The following is a 17,511-nucleotide window of genomic DNA, read 5'->3' as shown; positions in this document are numbered from 1 at the left end:
TTCATTTTAATTAATTTCATGACCTGATTTCTTTATCTATTCTGGTTTAGGACTAAGATATCTGAGAAACACATAAATATTTTGTCAATGAATATAATACATAGAATTTTGCATATTGTATTCTTCTTGAGGGAAGAGGCTCTTATTTTACAGCTTCATAGTGTAGGTATACATTAAGTCTGACATTCATGTATTCAATAATCATTATTCAGTACACACCCTATAAAAGGCTCAACACTGGATACTGTGAGGGTATCAGACAAGGATCCTAGGAAGGTAGTAAGAGTGATATGTAATGTGTACACAATTGATCCCATGTAGGACAGAGAGAGAAAGAGCCATAGAGAAATAAAGATATGGTGCTATTGAAATTCAGAGCAAAACCAGGTTATTCCCAAATAAAGGATTAAGGAAAAACTTTTTGGAAGAGTTGGCTTTGAGCTGGACCTAGGAGAATGGGATGAATTTAGCCATAGAAAATGGAATAGATAAGAAAGGAAAAAGAAAAGGTAGCAGAAGTGCATAGAAAGTATCTTTTTACATATAAATTATGATTCATTAAAACAAGACCAATTTTTTCTGAAATTATTCTATTACTTTTTATGCATAATTATCTTCAATTATTGTAATATTCACCTTTGAAATATTCAAAAATAAATTATCCTAATCTCCCATTTTTTCTTCTTCCTTGTCTCTTAGGGTTAGCTAAGCCCATTTAAGTATTAGCAGAAGAAAGATGCTGAAAGTCACTCACTTTCAGAAAATTATTCCAAAATCTCTATCAGCTGAATGTAGCTCTACAAAGCTAAATCAAGAAATTGTTTTACTCTCTCCTAGTTGTGATTTTAGTGTGTGGTAATTTTTTTTTCTACCAAATAGTTTCTAAAAAAGATATAATACTTTATTATCACCATTTTTATGCACTAATATACAAAGATTAAATTACAATTTGTTTGAAAATATTAGCAGATGCTTTAAATATGTAGCCAATTCACATACAATATTCAGTGTCTGTGACATGATGCAAAATTTCCACCATCCTAAATAATTGTGCTGTTTTGATATGTAACTGGGATTATTAAGATATCACCTATGGTATAAATTCTTAGCTCATGATGGCTTTTCTATGTAACATACTACAAATAAAGCAATTACTCAAAGTTGAAGATGGTCATTTTCCTAATGATATGTTATATATATATATATATATATATATATATATATATATATATATAATGTTATGCTTAGCTTTAAAAGTATCAATTCACACTCATCTTTTTCCTAATTGCCTATAGTATTCTCTCTAAGTAGAATTTCCTTTCACTTCTTTCACTAAGCTATCCTTCTAGTCACGCAACATGCATACTTATGCATTACATGTATTTTTCCTCCACTCCATAATGACCTTAAAGTTGTTTCTTTCTTTGTCACTCCCCCCCCCCCAGATATTACTTAATGAAGCATCCAGATCTCTTTGGGTCCCATTAAAGTTGGTCAATAAATGGTCAATGCTGTAATGATTTTGTGACAATTAGTTCTATAGTTTCTGTCAATCACATATAGGGGAGAATCACTTAACTATCATAGGAACTTTTCCTACTTTCCCATGAAGACTGTAACTTTTTTCAGAAAAAAATATTTGGGAGATAGATTTTTCTAAGAATGCATTTGTTTAATGACAATTTTATTCATAATTGCCAAAAAAAAGAAACAATGTATTTGTCCTTCAGATGGTGAATGTAGTAACTATGGCACATCCTTACAAACACTGCATAGTAATAAAAAGGAAGAAAACATTGATACACATAATGATATGAATAAATAAATATCAAATATATCATGATATGTAGAGAAGCCAGACTCAAAAGGTTACATATCATATCATTTCTACTTATATGGCATGCTAGAAAAGTCAAAATTGTAATGGCAAAAAACTGATTGCTGTTTCCAAGCCCTGGGAGGGAGAAAAGTTGTCCATAGAGGGCCATAAGGAAACATTTTGGGTTGACTTAACTGCCCTAAAGGTTAATTTTGATAGTGGGCACATGATTGTTTGCATTTGTCAAACTCATACAAACTCTGTAACTTAAATGGGCAAAATTTACTATATATAAATACTACCTCAAAAAATGTGACTTTAAAAAAGTAAAAATAAATTGATATCTCAAAATGTGATCAATCTGAAAAGATATAGTCAACAATCATTTAGAGGTCCATCAAGAACAGAAAGGAATTATTCGTTCCATAGGCTGTTTTATAAAATTCCCTTTTCAGGAGTACAAATAACATTCATGTATCTTTTATTTTACAAATAAAAATTACATTTTGGGAAAAAAAAACTTCATTGAACAAATGCCTTATGTTTCACTGTTGTGTTAATTATGAATTTACTAAAATAATCTCCAAAAGTAACAATATTTTGTTAAATACAAGCTTACTTAATGAGTTTATTAGTTATGATAATCATCTAGTTTTAAAATAATGCACTGCTATTATTAACAATTTTAAGATTATTATCTTTTATCTCTCAGTCTAGTAAACAACTTAATAATTCAGGAAGACAATGGAGAAAAACCACTGCTAGAAACTCTCATATAACAGAACAGGAACTCAGATACAAGAGACAAAATAGCAGGATTAGAAATAATCCTGAGAAGGATGCTTTAGACAGCAAATGCCTTACCTTTGCGTTTGGGTGGCATAGCTGTTATCATAAGTCTCATAGGTCTGGTCATCATATTCACCCCCGTAGCCATCATCATACCCCTGAGGCAGAAAATGGTAGAAAGACCTATTAGCAATCAACTTGATTAACTTAGATCTGGTTTGGCTTAATGAGATTTTAAATGATGTGACCTTAATTTAGTTTTTATGTTTGGTTAGTTACTCTGCATCAGATTTTACTAGACTAATAATTTCTTCATAACCTTGACTAATATTTCATGGACCAGATATTAATGCTTAATAATTAAACTCAGCATGTCATTAAAATAGCAATACCTACCCTATAATTTATCTGGAATTTTAATCAATATTAAAGAAGACTATAAGACTATATAAGAAGTTAAAAATAATATTTTTGAAAATATTATGGTTAGATAGTGTGCTAATATCATGGTGGTGTTAACATGCTGGTTACAGCCCCACTGGGGTTTTTTTCCCCCCTGATAATAATCACAATTATGACTGAAACTATAAAATTCAGGATCCTTAAATTGTTACCAACTTTCAATAAAAAAGATACAGTCACCATTGCAAAACAAACAAACAAGAAAGGAGAAAAAAGAAAAAGGGAAAGAAGAAAGAGTAGGAGGGAAGGAAGGAAGAAAATATGAGAGGGGAGGGAAGGAAGTGACAGAGGGGAAGGACTGGGGGAGGGGTGGGAAGGAAGTGACAGAGGGAAGGACTGGGGGAGGGGAGGGAAGGAAGTGACAGAGGGAAGGACTGGGGGAGGGGTGGGAAGGAAGTGACAGAGGGAAGGACTGGGGGAGGGAAGGGAAGGAAGTGACAGAGGGAAGGACTAGGGGAGGGGAGGGAAGGAAGTGACAGAGGGAAGGACTGGGGAGGGGGGATAGGAGGCAGGAAGGAAGGGAAGAGAAAAAAAAGACAGAAACCCCACAAAGAGCCTTTATTTTGTTGTCCATTCTACAGTTTTTAAATCTCCTAAGTAAGATAATGTGGGTGGTGAGTTTGATTACCTAACTAAATTAATGCTACCCAAACTAATGCAGATTTGTCACTGCAGACGGTGAAAGCAAACTAGCAGCATACAATCCAGTTACCAATCACTGTGTGAGAAATTTCCTTTTATTTCCCTTTGTAGTCACTGACTATACTCTAAACCCTAGCCATCCACCTCACCTACTCCCTACCTCTGAAAAAAGCCTTTGATTTTTCTGCCTCTGGGCCTTTGCTGGTGTGTCTCTTTCCCTGGAATGCACTTCCATCCTATCCCACCAATTCATAATTTCACTTCAGTCTGGAGGCTTATAAATCTCTCTATTATGTTCAAAAATTTAAACAAAAAATATGTAGACATGAAAGTTTCCATATCATTTTTGACTAAGATCTTGAGTTCATTTAATCTGAAAACTAATTTTTTTTCATCAACCCAAGAACGTTTTTAAAATATTATTTATGACTTCTCCATCTGGCTTACCACTTATATAATGCTATTATTTATATATGAGGTTTGCTGAGTCTGACTTTAATTTCTTTTATACTGCTTATGGTTTTCCTCATATTTTTGCTCTGCACTATGGGATCGTTTCTCTATTTGATCTTTGACTATTCGAATTCAGTTCGTGTTGAATTAAAAAATTAAATATTCTAAAGTTAATTTTAACATATAAGATTATTTTTTAAAATAGTACTAAAGGATTTATGCACAAAAAACAGCACTTTATTTCTTTGTCCCTCTATAAACCTCAATTCTCTTTAAGTCTTTTCATCTGTTATTCTACCATTAATTTTTTGCATTAAGTAATATGGTTAATGTTGCTGATTTATGAATTTTGATTATTTTCTATTGACTAGCCATTCAGGTTACTAAGGATTGTTTTTTAGAGTCTTCTCTACATTTTTCCCTACACTTTAATATAGTTTCATCATTACTTTTGTTAAATAGCCAATATCTACACTGTCATTCAATAATAAATATTATTCACTAAGAGTCCAAGTAGGTTAATACAATTCTTTTTTTATGTTCATATACTTTTTGTTTCTTCTAAAGTTAATAATTGCTCAATCATTTTATTATTTTCTTGGCTTCCTATATATTTTGAATTATTTCTTTGTAATTATCCCCCTATGTTGGGCTCCACACCCAGGATTCTCTCTCTTGTTACCCCTCCCCTTCTCCCCTTCACTCATGTACTCGTTCTCTCTCAAAAGAGTCTAGTTAACATACAATGTAATATTAGTTTCAGGTGTATAATATATCGCAGCAGCACTTCCATACAACACCCACTATCCATTATAGCAAGTGCCCCCTTAATCCCCATCACCTGTTTTATCCACACACCCCCTGCTCTTGTAACTATCACTTTTGCTCTCTCTGTAGTTAACACAATGTTTCTTGGTTTGCTTCCCTCTTTTTTTCCCTTTGCTTATTTGTTTTGTTTCTTAAATTGACATGAGTGAAATCATATGGTATTTGTCTTTCTCTGACTTATTTCATTTACCATAATACTTTCTGGCTCCATCCATATCATTGCAAATGGCAGGATTTCACTCATTTTTATGGCTGAGTAATATTCCATCATATATATATATATATATATATACACACACACATATATGTATACATATACACACACACACACACACACACACACACCTCTTTATTCATCAGTTATTGGGTACTTGGCTGTTTCCACAATTTGGCTATTGTACACAGTGCTGCTATAAACATCAGTATCAATGTATCCCTTTAAATTAGTATTTTTGTATCCTTTGGGTAAATACCTAGTAGTGTGATTTATGGATTATATAGTGTAGTTCTATTTTGAACTTTTTTTCTGTGTCTGTTAGCCGTCTGGATGTCTTCCTTGGAAAAATGTCTATTCATGCCTTCTGCCCATTTTTAAACTGGATTATTTGGTTTATAGGTGTTGAGTTTTATAAGGTCTTTATATATTTTGGATACTAACCCTTTATGGAATGTGAAATTTGCAAATATCTCCTCCCATTTTACAGGTTGCCTCTTAGTTTTGTTGAGTGTTTCCTTCACTGTGCACAAACTTTGTATTTTGACATAGTCCCAATAGATTTTTTTGTTGCTATGTCCAATGTCAAAGAGGTTACTGCCTGTGTTCTCGGTGAGGATTTTAACTAAATTTCTAAAATCCTCTAGGATTTTAACTTTCACATTTAGGTCTTTCATCCATTTTGAATCTATATTTGTGTATGGTGTAAGAATGTGGTCAGGTTTCATTCTTTTACATGTGGCTGCCCAGTATTCCCAGCACCATTTGTTGAAGAGACTGTCTTTTTCCCAATGGATATTCTTTCCTGCTTTGCCAAAGATTAACTGACCATATGCTTATGGTTTATTTCTTGGTTTATTATATTGTCTTGATCTATGTGTCTGTGTCTATCTTTGTGCCAGTGCCATACTGTTTTGATCACTACAGCTTTGTAATATAACTTGTGATGCCTCCAGCCTTGCTTTCCTTTTTCAACAGTGCTTTGGCTATTTGGGGTCTTTTATGGTTCCATAAAACTTAAGGATTGTTTGTCCTAGCACTGTGAAAAATGCTATAATCCGCGGACAGAAGACCAATGTATAGAAATCTATTGCATTTCTGCACAACAATAATGAAGCAGCAGGAAGAGAAATTAAGGAATCAATCCCATTTACAATTACACCAAAAACAATAAGATGCCTATGAATACATGCAACCAAAGAGATAAAAGACCTCTGAAAAGTGTAAAACACTGATGAAAGAAACTGAAGATGAGACAAAGAAACGGAAAGACATTCCATGCTTATGGGTTGAAAGAACAAATAATATTAAAATGTTTATATTACCCAATGCAATCTACACATGAATGCAATCCCTATCAAAGTCCTCCAGGTTTTTATTGGTTTCTATAACTCTGCATTTTTGAGTAGTCTAAACCAGTTGTTTTGTAGACTTTCCTATATTCTGAATTTGATTATTCTCATAATTACCTTTTGTTTCAATGTTTTTGAAAGGATACTGCACCTGTGATACTGTGTTGAACATTTATCTGATTGCAAATTTTAAAATTCTAACCCCACACTAGATTGATTAACTGAGTATAGAAGTTTAGGCTGAAAAATGGTTTTCGATCAGAATTTTTGAGGGCTTTGATTGAATGTTTTCATTACTATATATTGGTGCTGAGAATTCCTGCTACTTGTATGTGACCTAGTTTTATTTTATTTCATTTCACTTTTTTTTCTTTCTGGATGCTTTTACAAATTTTATCTTTGGTTTTCTGAAATTTTATAATGCTCTGCCTGTGTGTGTGTGTGTGTGTGTGTGTGTCTTTTCATTCAGAACGCTGGGTACTCAGGGAGCTCTTTCAACTGTGTGAGCTTGTGTTCTCCAGTTCTGGCAAATGTCATTGTACTTTTCTTCTCTCTTTCTAGTACTCTTACTAATGAGATATTGGATCTTCTGCATTGCTGTATTAATCTTTCCTTTATGTCTTATGTGATATCTCTTATTCTTTTGTTTTACTTAATGAAATCAATCTTTCAGCCATAGTATAAGATATATAACTTTATTTGCCCACCTGTACCCCTCCAACACACACATTAACAACCATTAGAGTGTATATGGGAGGCTCCTGTGTTCTCAGGTGAAATTTAGGCTTCCTAGTTCTCAACTCAAGGCTTCATCTCCCCTCTGGTAGAACAACAGTTAACACGACAGCTGGAATTTCCCATAGTTGAACAAGACAGGCAGTCTGGTTCTCTATCTTGGGGATTACTGGGTCAGTAACTAGGGCATTAATTGTATTTGGCACAGGTGTCTCAGGGGCTGCACACATCTTTTCTAGCATCCATACTATTGTTCTCCAACAAAATTCTAAAAATATGGCTTCATTGACCCCCAGTTGTTACTCTGGACTCAAAGCTCTAGCTTCTAACAGAAAGCAAGCCAAGTTTTGCTTTTGTTTTGTTTTTGTGTTTGTGGGCCCACACTAGAAGAGCCAAGGTGGGACTCAGGTACATATTTTCAGAGTCTTCAAATCCCTAAATTTCCTATGTTTTCCTTGTTTTTTCTGTTGAAATGCTACTGATATCTAAAGGTTATTTTATATTACCAATCTTCAGGAAAATTTTCCTGCTTCTTTCAAGTTTATGGTAACCCTTGTCTTCTGAATTCTAAAAGACTGTTGTTTTTATCACCAGTACTTAGAACAGTACCAAATATGTACTGTATTTTTTTTTTTTACAATTTTTTCACTTTTTAAAATTGAAGCTCCTGAGACACATGGACTATGTCATACTTAATCACCTTTTTTTTTTAGATGCCTTATGGTGTTTAGTATAGTTTATTCCATAGAGTATTTTCTTAATAAATATGTATCAAATTGCTAAATTAGCATGAAGGAGAGTATTCTCACCCAGAGCAGATATGGATTGACTCAAATCAGTCACCACTGAAAGAGAAATATTTTAAATGATGATTTTATCAAGTAGTAGTTTTATCTCCATTTATGAAGGATAGCTTTACCATTTAGCTTGTGGAAGGCTATTACATCTTCCCTCCTCACTTACACTTTTATTTTTTTAAGTCTTACACAGAAAATCCGTAAAACATACAAAAATCTTTCCTGGCAATGCACAGTTTCATAAGGTATATAGTGCAGTGGTCCCCAAGTAATCGTCCTTACTGTAAAAGGGAAAGTAAATGTGGATACTTATACATAATTTATTTTTGTTTTCTTACATTTGACATAAGTTTATATAGTTTTCTTAGGACAAGTAAAATTATGAATCATACTGGTAATGTTCTAACATAAATCAGTAAAATAGAAATGCTCCCTACAAAGCCAGTCAGTATCTGTATGAGATTCAACTTAGATATGAATAATCAACTAAGAAATCAAAACATATTCTTCCCATTTTTGCTCCATTGTTTCTGCTGTTTCCTTTGAAGAAATTACTTTTTTTTTTTTTTTAAGAAATTTCTATGCCCAAGGAGGGGCTCGAACTCACCCCCTGAGATTAGGAGTCATATGCTCTTCTGATTGAGCCAGTCAGGTGCCCCTGAAGAAAATTACTATCTTATGTCTCTGCCTATTCACACAATTGTACTAAAAATTATGACTTTTTTTTGACAATAGAAAGATTTTCTTTATTAATGACCCCAAGTGTATTTCTTAGATATAGGGGTTTTGAACTCAAATACTTAGGAGAAAACAAGTTAAGATTGCTTTGTCCTGCAATTTATTACCAGTGACATACTGCAAGGTGCAACAGCTTGGAAAAGGAGGAAGAAGGCAAGGGGAATGGGGGAAGATAAAGAAAAGGAATTAAGTCGATCAAATGGAATTCTTTTTTTTTCCTTTTTTAAAAAAAATCTTGAGAACTATTATGTCCTTGCCAGCACTGCTCATTTCTCCAGATTATTTTCCAAACATGTACAAAATGGAACCAAAATGGAGAACCCCTTAAGAACCTGAAGCCGCACCATATGAAAAGCTATGATTAGCCAGTAGCCTTCTGTTGCCGGCCACCTCCTCCTCCTGCTCCCAATTCTAGCGGTATGAAAATGGTCTTCCCTGTGACTGTTTTCGGTTTTCTCAGTGTCTGCACATTTCAGCACCTCGAGGAAGTTGCTGGTTTTGCCCACATCATATGTGAATCTAGGCCTTAGAGCACTTGAGGTGGTAGTGAAGGTGGTCCCAGGACATGTGGATCGGGTTGTTGGTGCTTTCTCGAGCCCTGGCCTCGGTGTGGTGAGGGAATGAAGGTTATAGAGCCAGTGTTGTCACCTGCTGCAGCATCTGTGTCTTTCAGCTCCAGAGGAGGTTCCCGGTGGCTAAGGGGGAACTATGGGGGCTGTGTGTCCTTGTTTGAACTCTTGCATGGACACTTTTCCAATCACTACATCATCGTTATCCGTAAACACTGTACTGAAGACTACTGTGACGCTATCCTTTTTAGACTAAACATACATGGTCTCACCATTCCTCTAACAGATAAATGCACCGTTCTCTCCTTCTCTGCCCTCATCTTGGGATTAGAAGCATTTCTCAAAGACAGAGGCAAAACAATTTAATGTCAACATGCCAGCCTGATGCCCAATGGAATCCTTGGATGCCGGCAAGATTATCAAGGTCATATAGCAAAGAGACATTGTATCCTGGTTTGTGATTTACCAAGAAAACTCTGTACATCCTCTTTATTAACTCATCAGTATCCCGTGCCTGAAGTTCCTTGTAGAATTTCAAAGAAACACTGACCATCACTTTTTTTTTTCTCCATTGGGATTTGAAATATGATAGAGGACTCCCAACAAAATCTGCAAGTTTTACTTCTACTGCTTCTGGTTTGTGACCAGCGGCCACATTTTTTAACTTGCGTGTGACCTCAATGATGTCATTGCTCACCTCCAGCAGGATTATGCCAGCAGCTGGCCCCCAAGCCTGAACTCGGCCTGCCCAGCCACAGCTGATGGTCCAAGACCGTTTTAGATGCTAATTAAATTATCAGGGTCTCAGAATAGAATTTTCTATATCCGATGTCCCAATGAAAGAGAAAAACACCTTCTGCAATTAAAAGTTTAATGTTATTTCCTTCCAGCTGAAGCCAGATGATTTGGCATCTTTCACAAAAAAACCAAAATATCCAAGGAGGAAAAGATTCATTGCTTTCTGGAACATGGTTATGGAGAACATCTCTTCTATCTTGAATTCCTTCATATTTGTGAAGTTATAAATTCTTTAGTTTTCTATTCTTTGAACCAAATAAAAGATCCTTACAAGATCCTTAAGAAATGCAGTCTTGGCTATTTTCCAGATCTTCACCAAGTCCTCTACAATTTGCTAAAGTTATAATTTGAAGTGGAGTCAGATGTGAAGGCCTGAGTAGTGTGAAAGAAGAGAATGATTTCTTTGTAGTTCCCTATGAATTCTATATAGGTCACTTTATACATATACTTTATGAATATTGGGCAAGGCAGCTTATAGGGGAGATGTGCATTACTATAAATACATAATTATACAAAGCCACCCTTTTCAAATCTGCTTTAGATTTTTTTCTCTGCCTTCATATGCCTACTAATTTTTCAATTTAGTTTAAGCACTCCTTCTTGAACTATGATTTCTGCACCAATTTTGGGTTTCAAATCTAAATAATATTGGCTCTCTCTATATGTAGGCTTAAAATAATAGTAATTTCACCAGACTGTATATTAATCACTGAATTTATTATCCAAGCAACAGAGATAAAAGAAGAATAAGACTTAATTCCTGTCTTTGAGAGGTTCTCAGCCTGTGTGATCTGATAACTGTTTAACAAATGCCTCTTCAAAAAAGTATGTGCATGTGTGTGGTATGTACGTATATATATTTTCACTATAAATTTGACTGACATAACCACACAATTTGCAAATAAAAATCAAATATATAAATATATATAAATTTAATTTATACTTATAATAAATTGTATATTTAATTTATATTAAAATTAAATTTATAGCACACAACGTACAGATAAAATATCTAATTTATTTTGTTTTATACACATACAATTTCATTGTGACTTGCTATCTCTTGTAAAATCAGTTTTTATAATTCTGATATTACAATGATACCATAATAAATCACAAAACAGATAAAACATGACTATCATCTTTTTTTAAAGGCACTCTATGAATTTTAATTAGCATAAATACAAAGAAAATACACCTAGGAATATCCCAATGAAACTGCTGAAAATCAAAATTTAAAGGCATCCAGGAAAAATTGGTACATTATCTTAAAAGTGAACAAAAAGAGACAAAGCCAAATTTTTCAACAGAAATGATGGAAGCAAGAAGACAATGGAATGCTATCTCCTGTGTGATGGCTATCTTATTCAGCAAATAAGACAGCCTTGTATTGATGAACATTCTAAATCTGACTTGAATGCCATTTGAAATTTTCATTCATGTTGGTTGGCAAGTAAAATGAAAGGGAAATCTTAAATACATATGTCAGCTTTATTCATTTCTCAGTTATGTGAGCAACGTTGTTCTGAGTTGGACAATGGCTTTTACATACTAGGAGAATGGTCTCTAAATTTTGTGTTCTGTTCACACTGTTACAGGCTATAGGATGATACCATTTTAAGGTAAATCTGCATTATTAATATTTTCTCCATAGTGTTCTTAAATCTACATAATCAATAACAAAAGATCAAGTCTAGCTTTTGGCATTTGCTGGTATCTGTGGTGTAAATAGTCTTATCACGGCTGATTTCAGGATATCAACATGGAAAAGCAACAAATTTGGGAAGAGATAAACAGTAGCACACTATTATAAATTATTTTCACCATACAAAAGCAACAGACATAAATAACCTAGAGCATGGATTGTAATAAAATAATCAGATATGATGAACCTGAAAATATTATCTCTTTCATATAATTTATTTAATTTTAATTTAATCTTTAATAATAGCTGGATCAAATAGCCAATCACAAAATTTCTGAACATTTTACAAGGGGTCTGGTGAGCCAGCAAAAGTCAGTTGTAGCACACCACTACTCTCAGCTTACTATATACATGAGACCAGTAGATGTCTGAGACACTGAAATACCTATGGAAAGCATTTAATAGAGTATGTAATAGGTGCTATGAGTGCAAGAATTTCTTAGGAAAGGTCTTAATTGAGATGGTTATTTGTGGATAAATCTCTGTTTCTAGATGGACCAGCAGGTGGTGTGGGAACATTCCACTTTCCAAGAACATCAAGGGTGAATGCCGGGCAACATCAAAGGAAATCCGGTGTTAGGGAACTGTTAGCAGTTGAATGTAACTAAAGCACAAAATGTCTATGAAAGGGTAGGCAATCAGGCTCAAGAAACAGATAAAAGGAAGTTTTGAAGTTCTTCCTGTGACATGGTAAGGAGTTTATCTGTATGTATCCTGTAGGCAAGGGAGCCATGGAAAACTTTCAAGCGGAGGAATGACGAAATATACATCTGCATTTTGCAACTGTCTTTAATTCTTAAAAATTCCAAGTCTTTTGGGATGAGGCTCCATTTTCCCCCTCTACTTTCTTGAATATGTTAATCATAGTTATTGTAAAACCTCTGGATGATAACTCTAACATCTGAGTCATCAGTGCCTTCATTTTTTTCCCTCTTGCTTTTGGTTGAATTGATATTGATCTTAACATGCCTTATAATTTTTCAGTGAACCCTCTCCTCAGTGTTGTGTATTGAAATTTGTGAAAACTTTGGCTGATGGTATTTTCTTCCAAAGACGATTAAATGTTCTCCCGATAGGCAGTTGAGAAAGCAGCAGATGACCTCAATGTCCTGGAGACTTAGTCTGAGGCAACTGGACATAGGTGTTTCAGGCTTAGATAGTCTGGGCTACAAATAGAGCTCTGGAAGTCATCAGCACATAGATGACAGTTGAAATAACAACCACTGTTCAGACGGTCTATGGAGATGAGAAGCTTAGGCTACAGCAGGCTCTATGTGAACACAGTGTTTGAAGTCCCACTCCCCTCTTTAATTGATATTTATCTCACTAGGAAATGGAAGGTACAAGCATCCACTATAATAAACAGAATCATGTTTTCTATAAGAAGAACTCACTCCAAAAAGAAAATCATTATTGAATTCATAAAGAAGATGTTATTTCTTGGAAAGCCTATTGTAAAAGTACCCATGCTAATGTATTTCTTAACATTGACCTGTACCGTGAGAATCCTTGGCTGTCTCTGTGTGCTCTCTACCACCCACAGACAACAAACCAAAACATCTTGGCAAAAATGGAAACATAAATAGATTAGGTATTAAATTTCCTCAGTATATAGAGGTTTGCTAATCAGTGCTCATTTATGGAATTTCAGAAGATTTCTTGTACCTCAAAAAGGGAGTTATCACTCATAATAGTTTAGAACATCTCTGACTGCAATGTAGACATGCATACATATGTTTTCAAAATACTAAATTATGTTACTGACACTTTGTTAATGATTGTTGTAATGATTTTACATATTTAAAAAGTTGAGTTGGATCGTATGACATTGCCATAAAGTCAATTTTCTGTAGTCCAACCTAATACTAGTATTAGAAGCTATAATAACTAACATGTTTTTATCGACTAAAGAGAAGTAAAAATGTGTTATGATGCTAGTAAATTATTGTGGCTTCCAGAAGAAAATCATTTGGATTTAAATGATATGAAACACCATCCTCACTCTGGTATATACCTATACTTTCATCGAAGATTCTTAAACTTAACAGGCACGTTTAACGTTTGGTCATTATTCTCATTACAGGTTTTATTTTCTGTAAAAGGTCAGTGGGTATTAAAAGAAAGTAAAAATAAAAGGAAATAACATGGAATTTTCAAAAATAATCGAGAGAAGAAGAAAATAAAGACAAGCATGAAATCAAGAACCATTAAACATTCCGGAATTAAGTAATTTAATTATGAGGGTCAAGATTATAAATTTGTCACTAAACACTAAAATATTACGCACAGAAGCAATTTGCAAATGCTGCCCTTTAATGGTATTGAATATAATTAACAGGTCAAACAGAACTTGACATTTAACTTTCTTTATGAAGTGTGGTTAATTCTTATAACATATGTTCCCTCCTTAACTTAATGAGTTATATCATAAAATGCATAAGATCCACTTCATATATGATCTTTTGTTATTATAATAACACTTCCTGGTAATAATACAAATTAAAAAACATAAAATATTATTAGAACAAAAAACTAAACACAGAATGTCTATGTTTTAATAGTCAGTATTCCCATAAGATGTAATGATCAATGCTTATGACAAGTATCTCCTAAATTATGGATTATTTATGCTTTCCCATGTTTCTTTTCTTAAAAGTTTTATTTTGATGTGATTATCTCCCTATTTTTTTTTAAATCATGCATTCCCTATTTAGTGCTGTAAAGATGCATTTCTTACAATGCAGAGGAGATTTTAATAGTAACTTCCATTTCTTTTTTTCTCACTGCAAGTAGGGCTGCCTATTACAGATTGCTGGTTTGGAGCCGCATGGCTACGGACACCCCTCAATGTGTAGCTTTTGTTACTGATGCAGGAGGTCAGTTCACTGACTTGCTGCGGGAAGTCATTATCTCTTCAAAACCATCCTACAACAGAAGGGTCCACGTAATTGGTGGGGAGTCACTGCACCTAACAGCCTAACTCTGCAACGAGGCAAAAGTTGAATTTTCAGAAAGTTTTCTATGGAAATCAGTGAATAAGTCCCTAATAAGGAGTATTCTATACTACCTTCATCTTCTGTGTAGATTGTAGCTATTAATCAGCTTTTCCATATATATATATATGTATACTTTACATGAAGGGTAAAGAAATGGCATATTTCTGAGACCTAATTTCTTTGGAAATTAAAGGCTCCAAAGGAACTGTAAGACCTTCTCTATAGAGTATTATTCATGAACATGTTTTTTTAATTTTCTGTTAAAAAATTGTATAATAAAACAAAGTATGTCACAAACCCAGATTAATAAAAAATAATACAACTTGGTGCTTGGTGAAGAGAGAGGGAAGTAGTAGCTATTTACAAAATGCTTCCATGGTGTAACCTAGGTTGGATATCCTGTAATATTTTAGTTATTTTCCCTTAACATGCCATGAAAGATTATTAACTTTGTGTTTCTTGAGAAGATTCTTTTGTCAGTAAGGTTTCCCTACCCCATTTTTATAAATGCCTTTTAACACTTTACAGATCGGGCAGCACTATGTTCAATCTAATTAATGAACAGCACTATGACTAATGAAACTGGAAGTTTACAGTAATGTACTAATGAATGTTAGTTTGCTAAGGGATCCATTTTAAATGGATGCTTTATGTACTTTGCATCATAAGCATCAATCCTGCTTCAGAATAGAACCCAAAGCAGATGCTTTAAAATCAGTGTTATAAGTCTCTAAGACCTTCTAACTCACCAAACAGAAAAAAAAAAGATAAAATTGGTAAACACTTCATGATTAAGAACAGGATCAAGTTTTAGAAGACAATTCATGTTTTTCATTCATAAGTACCAAAAGGTTAAAGATGAATAGCACAGCACTGTCATAGCTTAATATATTTCTAATCATAGGTATCCAGTGGGCTGGCCACACAAGGGGAGAGTTTCTTTTCCTTTCTTTTCTTTTTTTTAATGTCTTTTTACCTTCAATAATCTACATAGTGCCTTGAGGTTGATGCTGTTCCAGGATCTAAGAAATGGAGGCCTAAAAAGTTGTTAACGTCATTGGAGCTGATATGATTCAAATTATCTGATTCAACCTGTGGACGGCAGGGGATAAATTAGAAAACAAAACAAAACAGAATCTAAAATTTTAGCATCCCATAATGACTCTTGCCACACTTCTTGGCAATATGATTTTGGTTGTGGAGCGGGGATTTTAATAGCTTGCAGTACGAGAGTATGATGGCATGATGTATCTGTTTAATATTTTTCAGTACATCTTCCCCAAAACTATTTGAGCTCTGATCTTTAGTAACATTTTTTTCCAATTAAAAAACAATTTAAGAACCTATCATTTACATTCATAAATAAAGCAATTTTGGTATTTAGTTTTATACAATTATCACTTTCTAATAAATTATTCATCAGGCAAATGCATATCAAAATGAAATAATGATTTCATATAAGCCAGTTAAGTAATTTTCATTTTTGTGGTGTTTTTTTTCCTGTTATATGGCACTGTATATAACAAAAATTCTTTTATTATCCAAAGGTGAAAGCATTTCTAATCTTTACAGATTACTATGGTTAGAAATATAGCGAGATGTAACAATGCCTTTCTTTTCATCCTTAACCTTCTGATCTGAAACTTCGTCCTGTTCTTAATCATGACAGCATTTACCTATTTTATTTTCCTGGATTTTTTTTCTCTTTCAGCTGTACTTATTTTCATGAGAAGATATAAACATTCACATTAAGTTAATAATAAAATATTTACTTTGACATAGAGTAGGGAGGGGTCTCACTTCGGAATTAGCTTTAGTTCTGAGCTTTACTAGTCTACTTTTTAAACCACTCTCACCTACTATGGTCAGAATTTGCTTTTTTTTTTTTTCTCCCTTAAAGCTCAGGCTTTCCTTGGGATTCATGACTCAAGGTATGTTGGAAACCTGCAGTGCGCCAAACTGTCTGACCAGGCAGGAACCCCGCAGCTTCATTGCAACCAGATTAGCTGTGTTTTAAGTTTTACATGAGAGCAACTTTAATCTAAACGGTTTCATAAACCATGGTAGAGAGCATTCTGCTTTACTGACCATTTTCATGTGTTCTATTTCAACTCCCAAACATTAGCTATTAGGGCTAAAAATATCAGTTTGCCATATACACATTTATATCAAAGGATCATCAAATACACAAATTTCTATAAAAGGATCATTCAGATTGCTGTATTATTCTATTAACTATTCATTTACTCTGTGGTAATTAATTTCTTTCCAAATTTAACATTGCATTGGCTTATAATGCTAAAATTCCTATTGTATTTCATACTTGGCGACTTTATGTATCCTAGTGCAGGACTTTCCAATAGATCTTTCTGTGATAATAGAAATTTTCTGTGCTTGTGCTGTCCAATATGGTAGTCATAGTAAGATGTAACTGTTGAGTGTATAAATGTGGCTGGTGTGACTGAAGAACTGAATTTTTAATTTAATTTTGATTTTAAAATTAAGTGGCCATATGTGCCTACTGGGTGCCATACTGAACACTGAAGCACTTAGTGAATAAATATATATGAAATACTAAGCTGCCAGTATTTTTTTAATGTCTGCTTTCCTTTTC

General features: G+C 33.8%; 1 protein-coding gene and 1 pseudogene across 5 annotated transcripts in view; both read right to left on the bottom strand.

Moving 5' to 3' along the window:
* Positions 1-17,511, bottom strand: part of KHDRBS2 (KH RNA binding domain containing, signal transduction associated 2) — a 628,493-nt gene that overhangs the window by 84,486 nt on the left and 526,496 nt on the right. For all 5 annotated transcript variants that reach the window (XM_045070404.1, XM_045070405.1, XM_045070408.1 and 2 more), the window contains exon 7: positions 2,684-2,766. In XM_045070404.1, coding sequence (XP_044926339.1) covers positions 2,684-2,766 — 83 coding nt within the window. The remainder of the gene's footprint in view (positions 1-2,683; positions 2,767-17,511) is intronic.
* On the bottom strand, positions 9,096-10,104 carry LOC106003752 (annotated as a pseudogene).

This window comes from Mustela putorius, unplaced genomic scaffold (assembly GCF_011764305.1).
Source record: "Mustela putorius furo isolate JIRA1106 unplaced genomic scaffold, ASM1176430v1.1 tig00003969_pilon_pilon_pilon, whole genome shotgun sequence".
In the NCBI taxonomy this organism is placed as follows: Eukaryota; Metazoa; Chordata; class Mammalia; order Carnivora; family Mustelidae; genus Mustela; species Mustela putorius.
The sequence above is the reverse complement of the archived record's forward strand: the minus strand, read 5'-3'. Positions and strand labels throughout refer to the sequence as shown.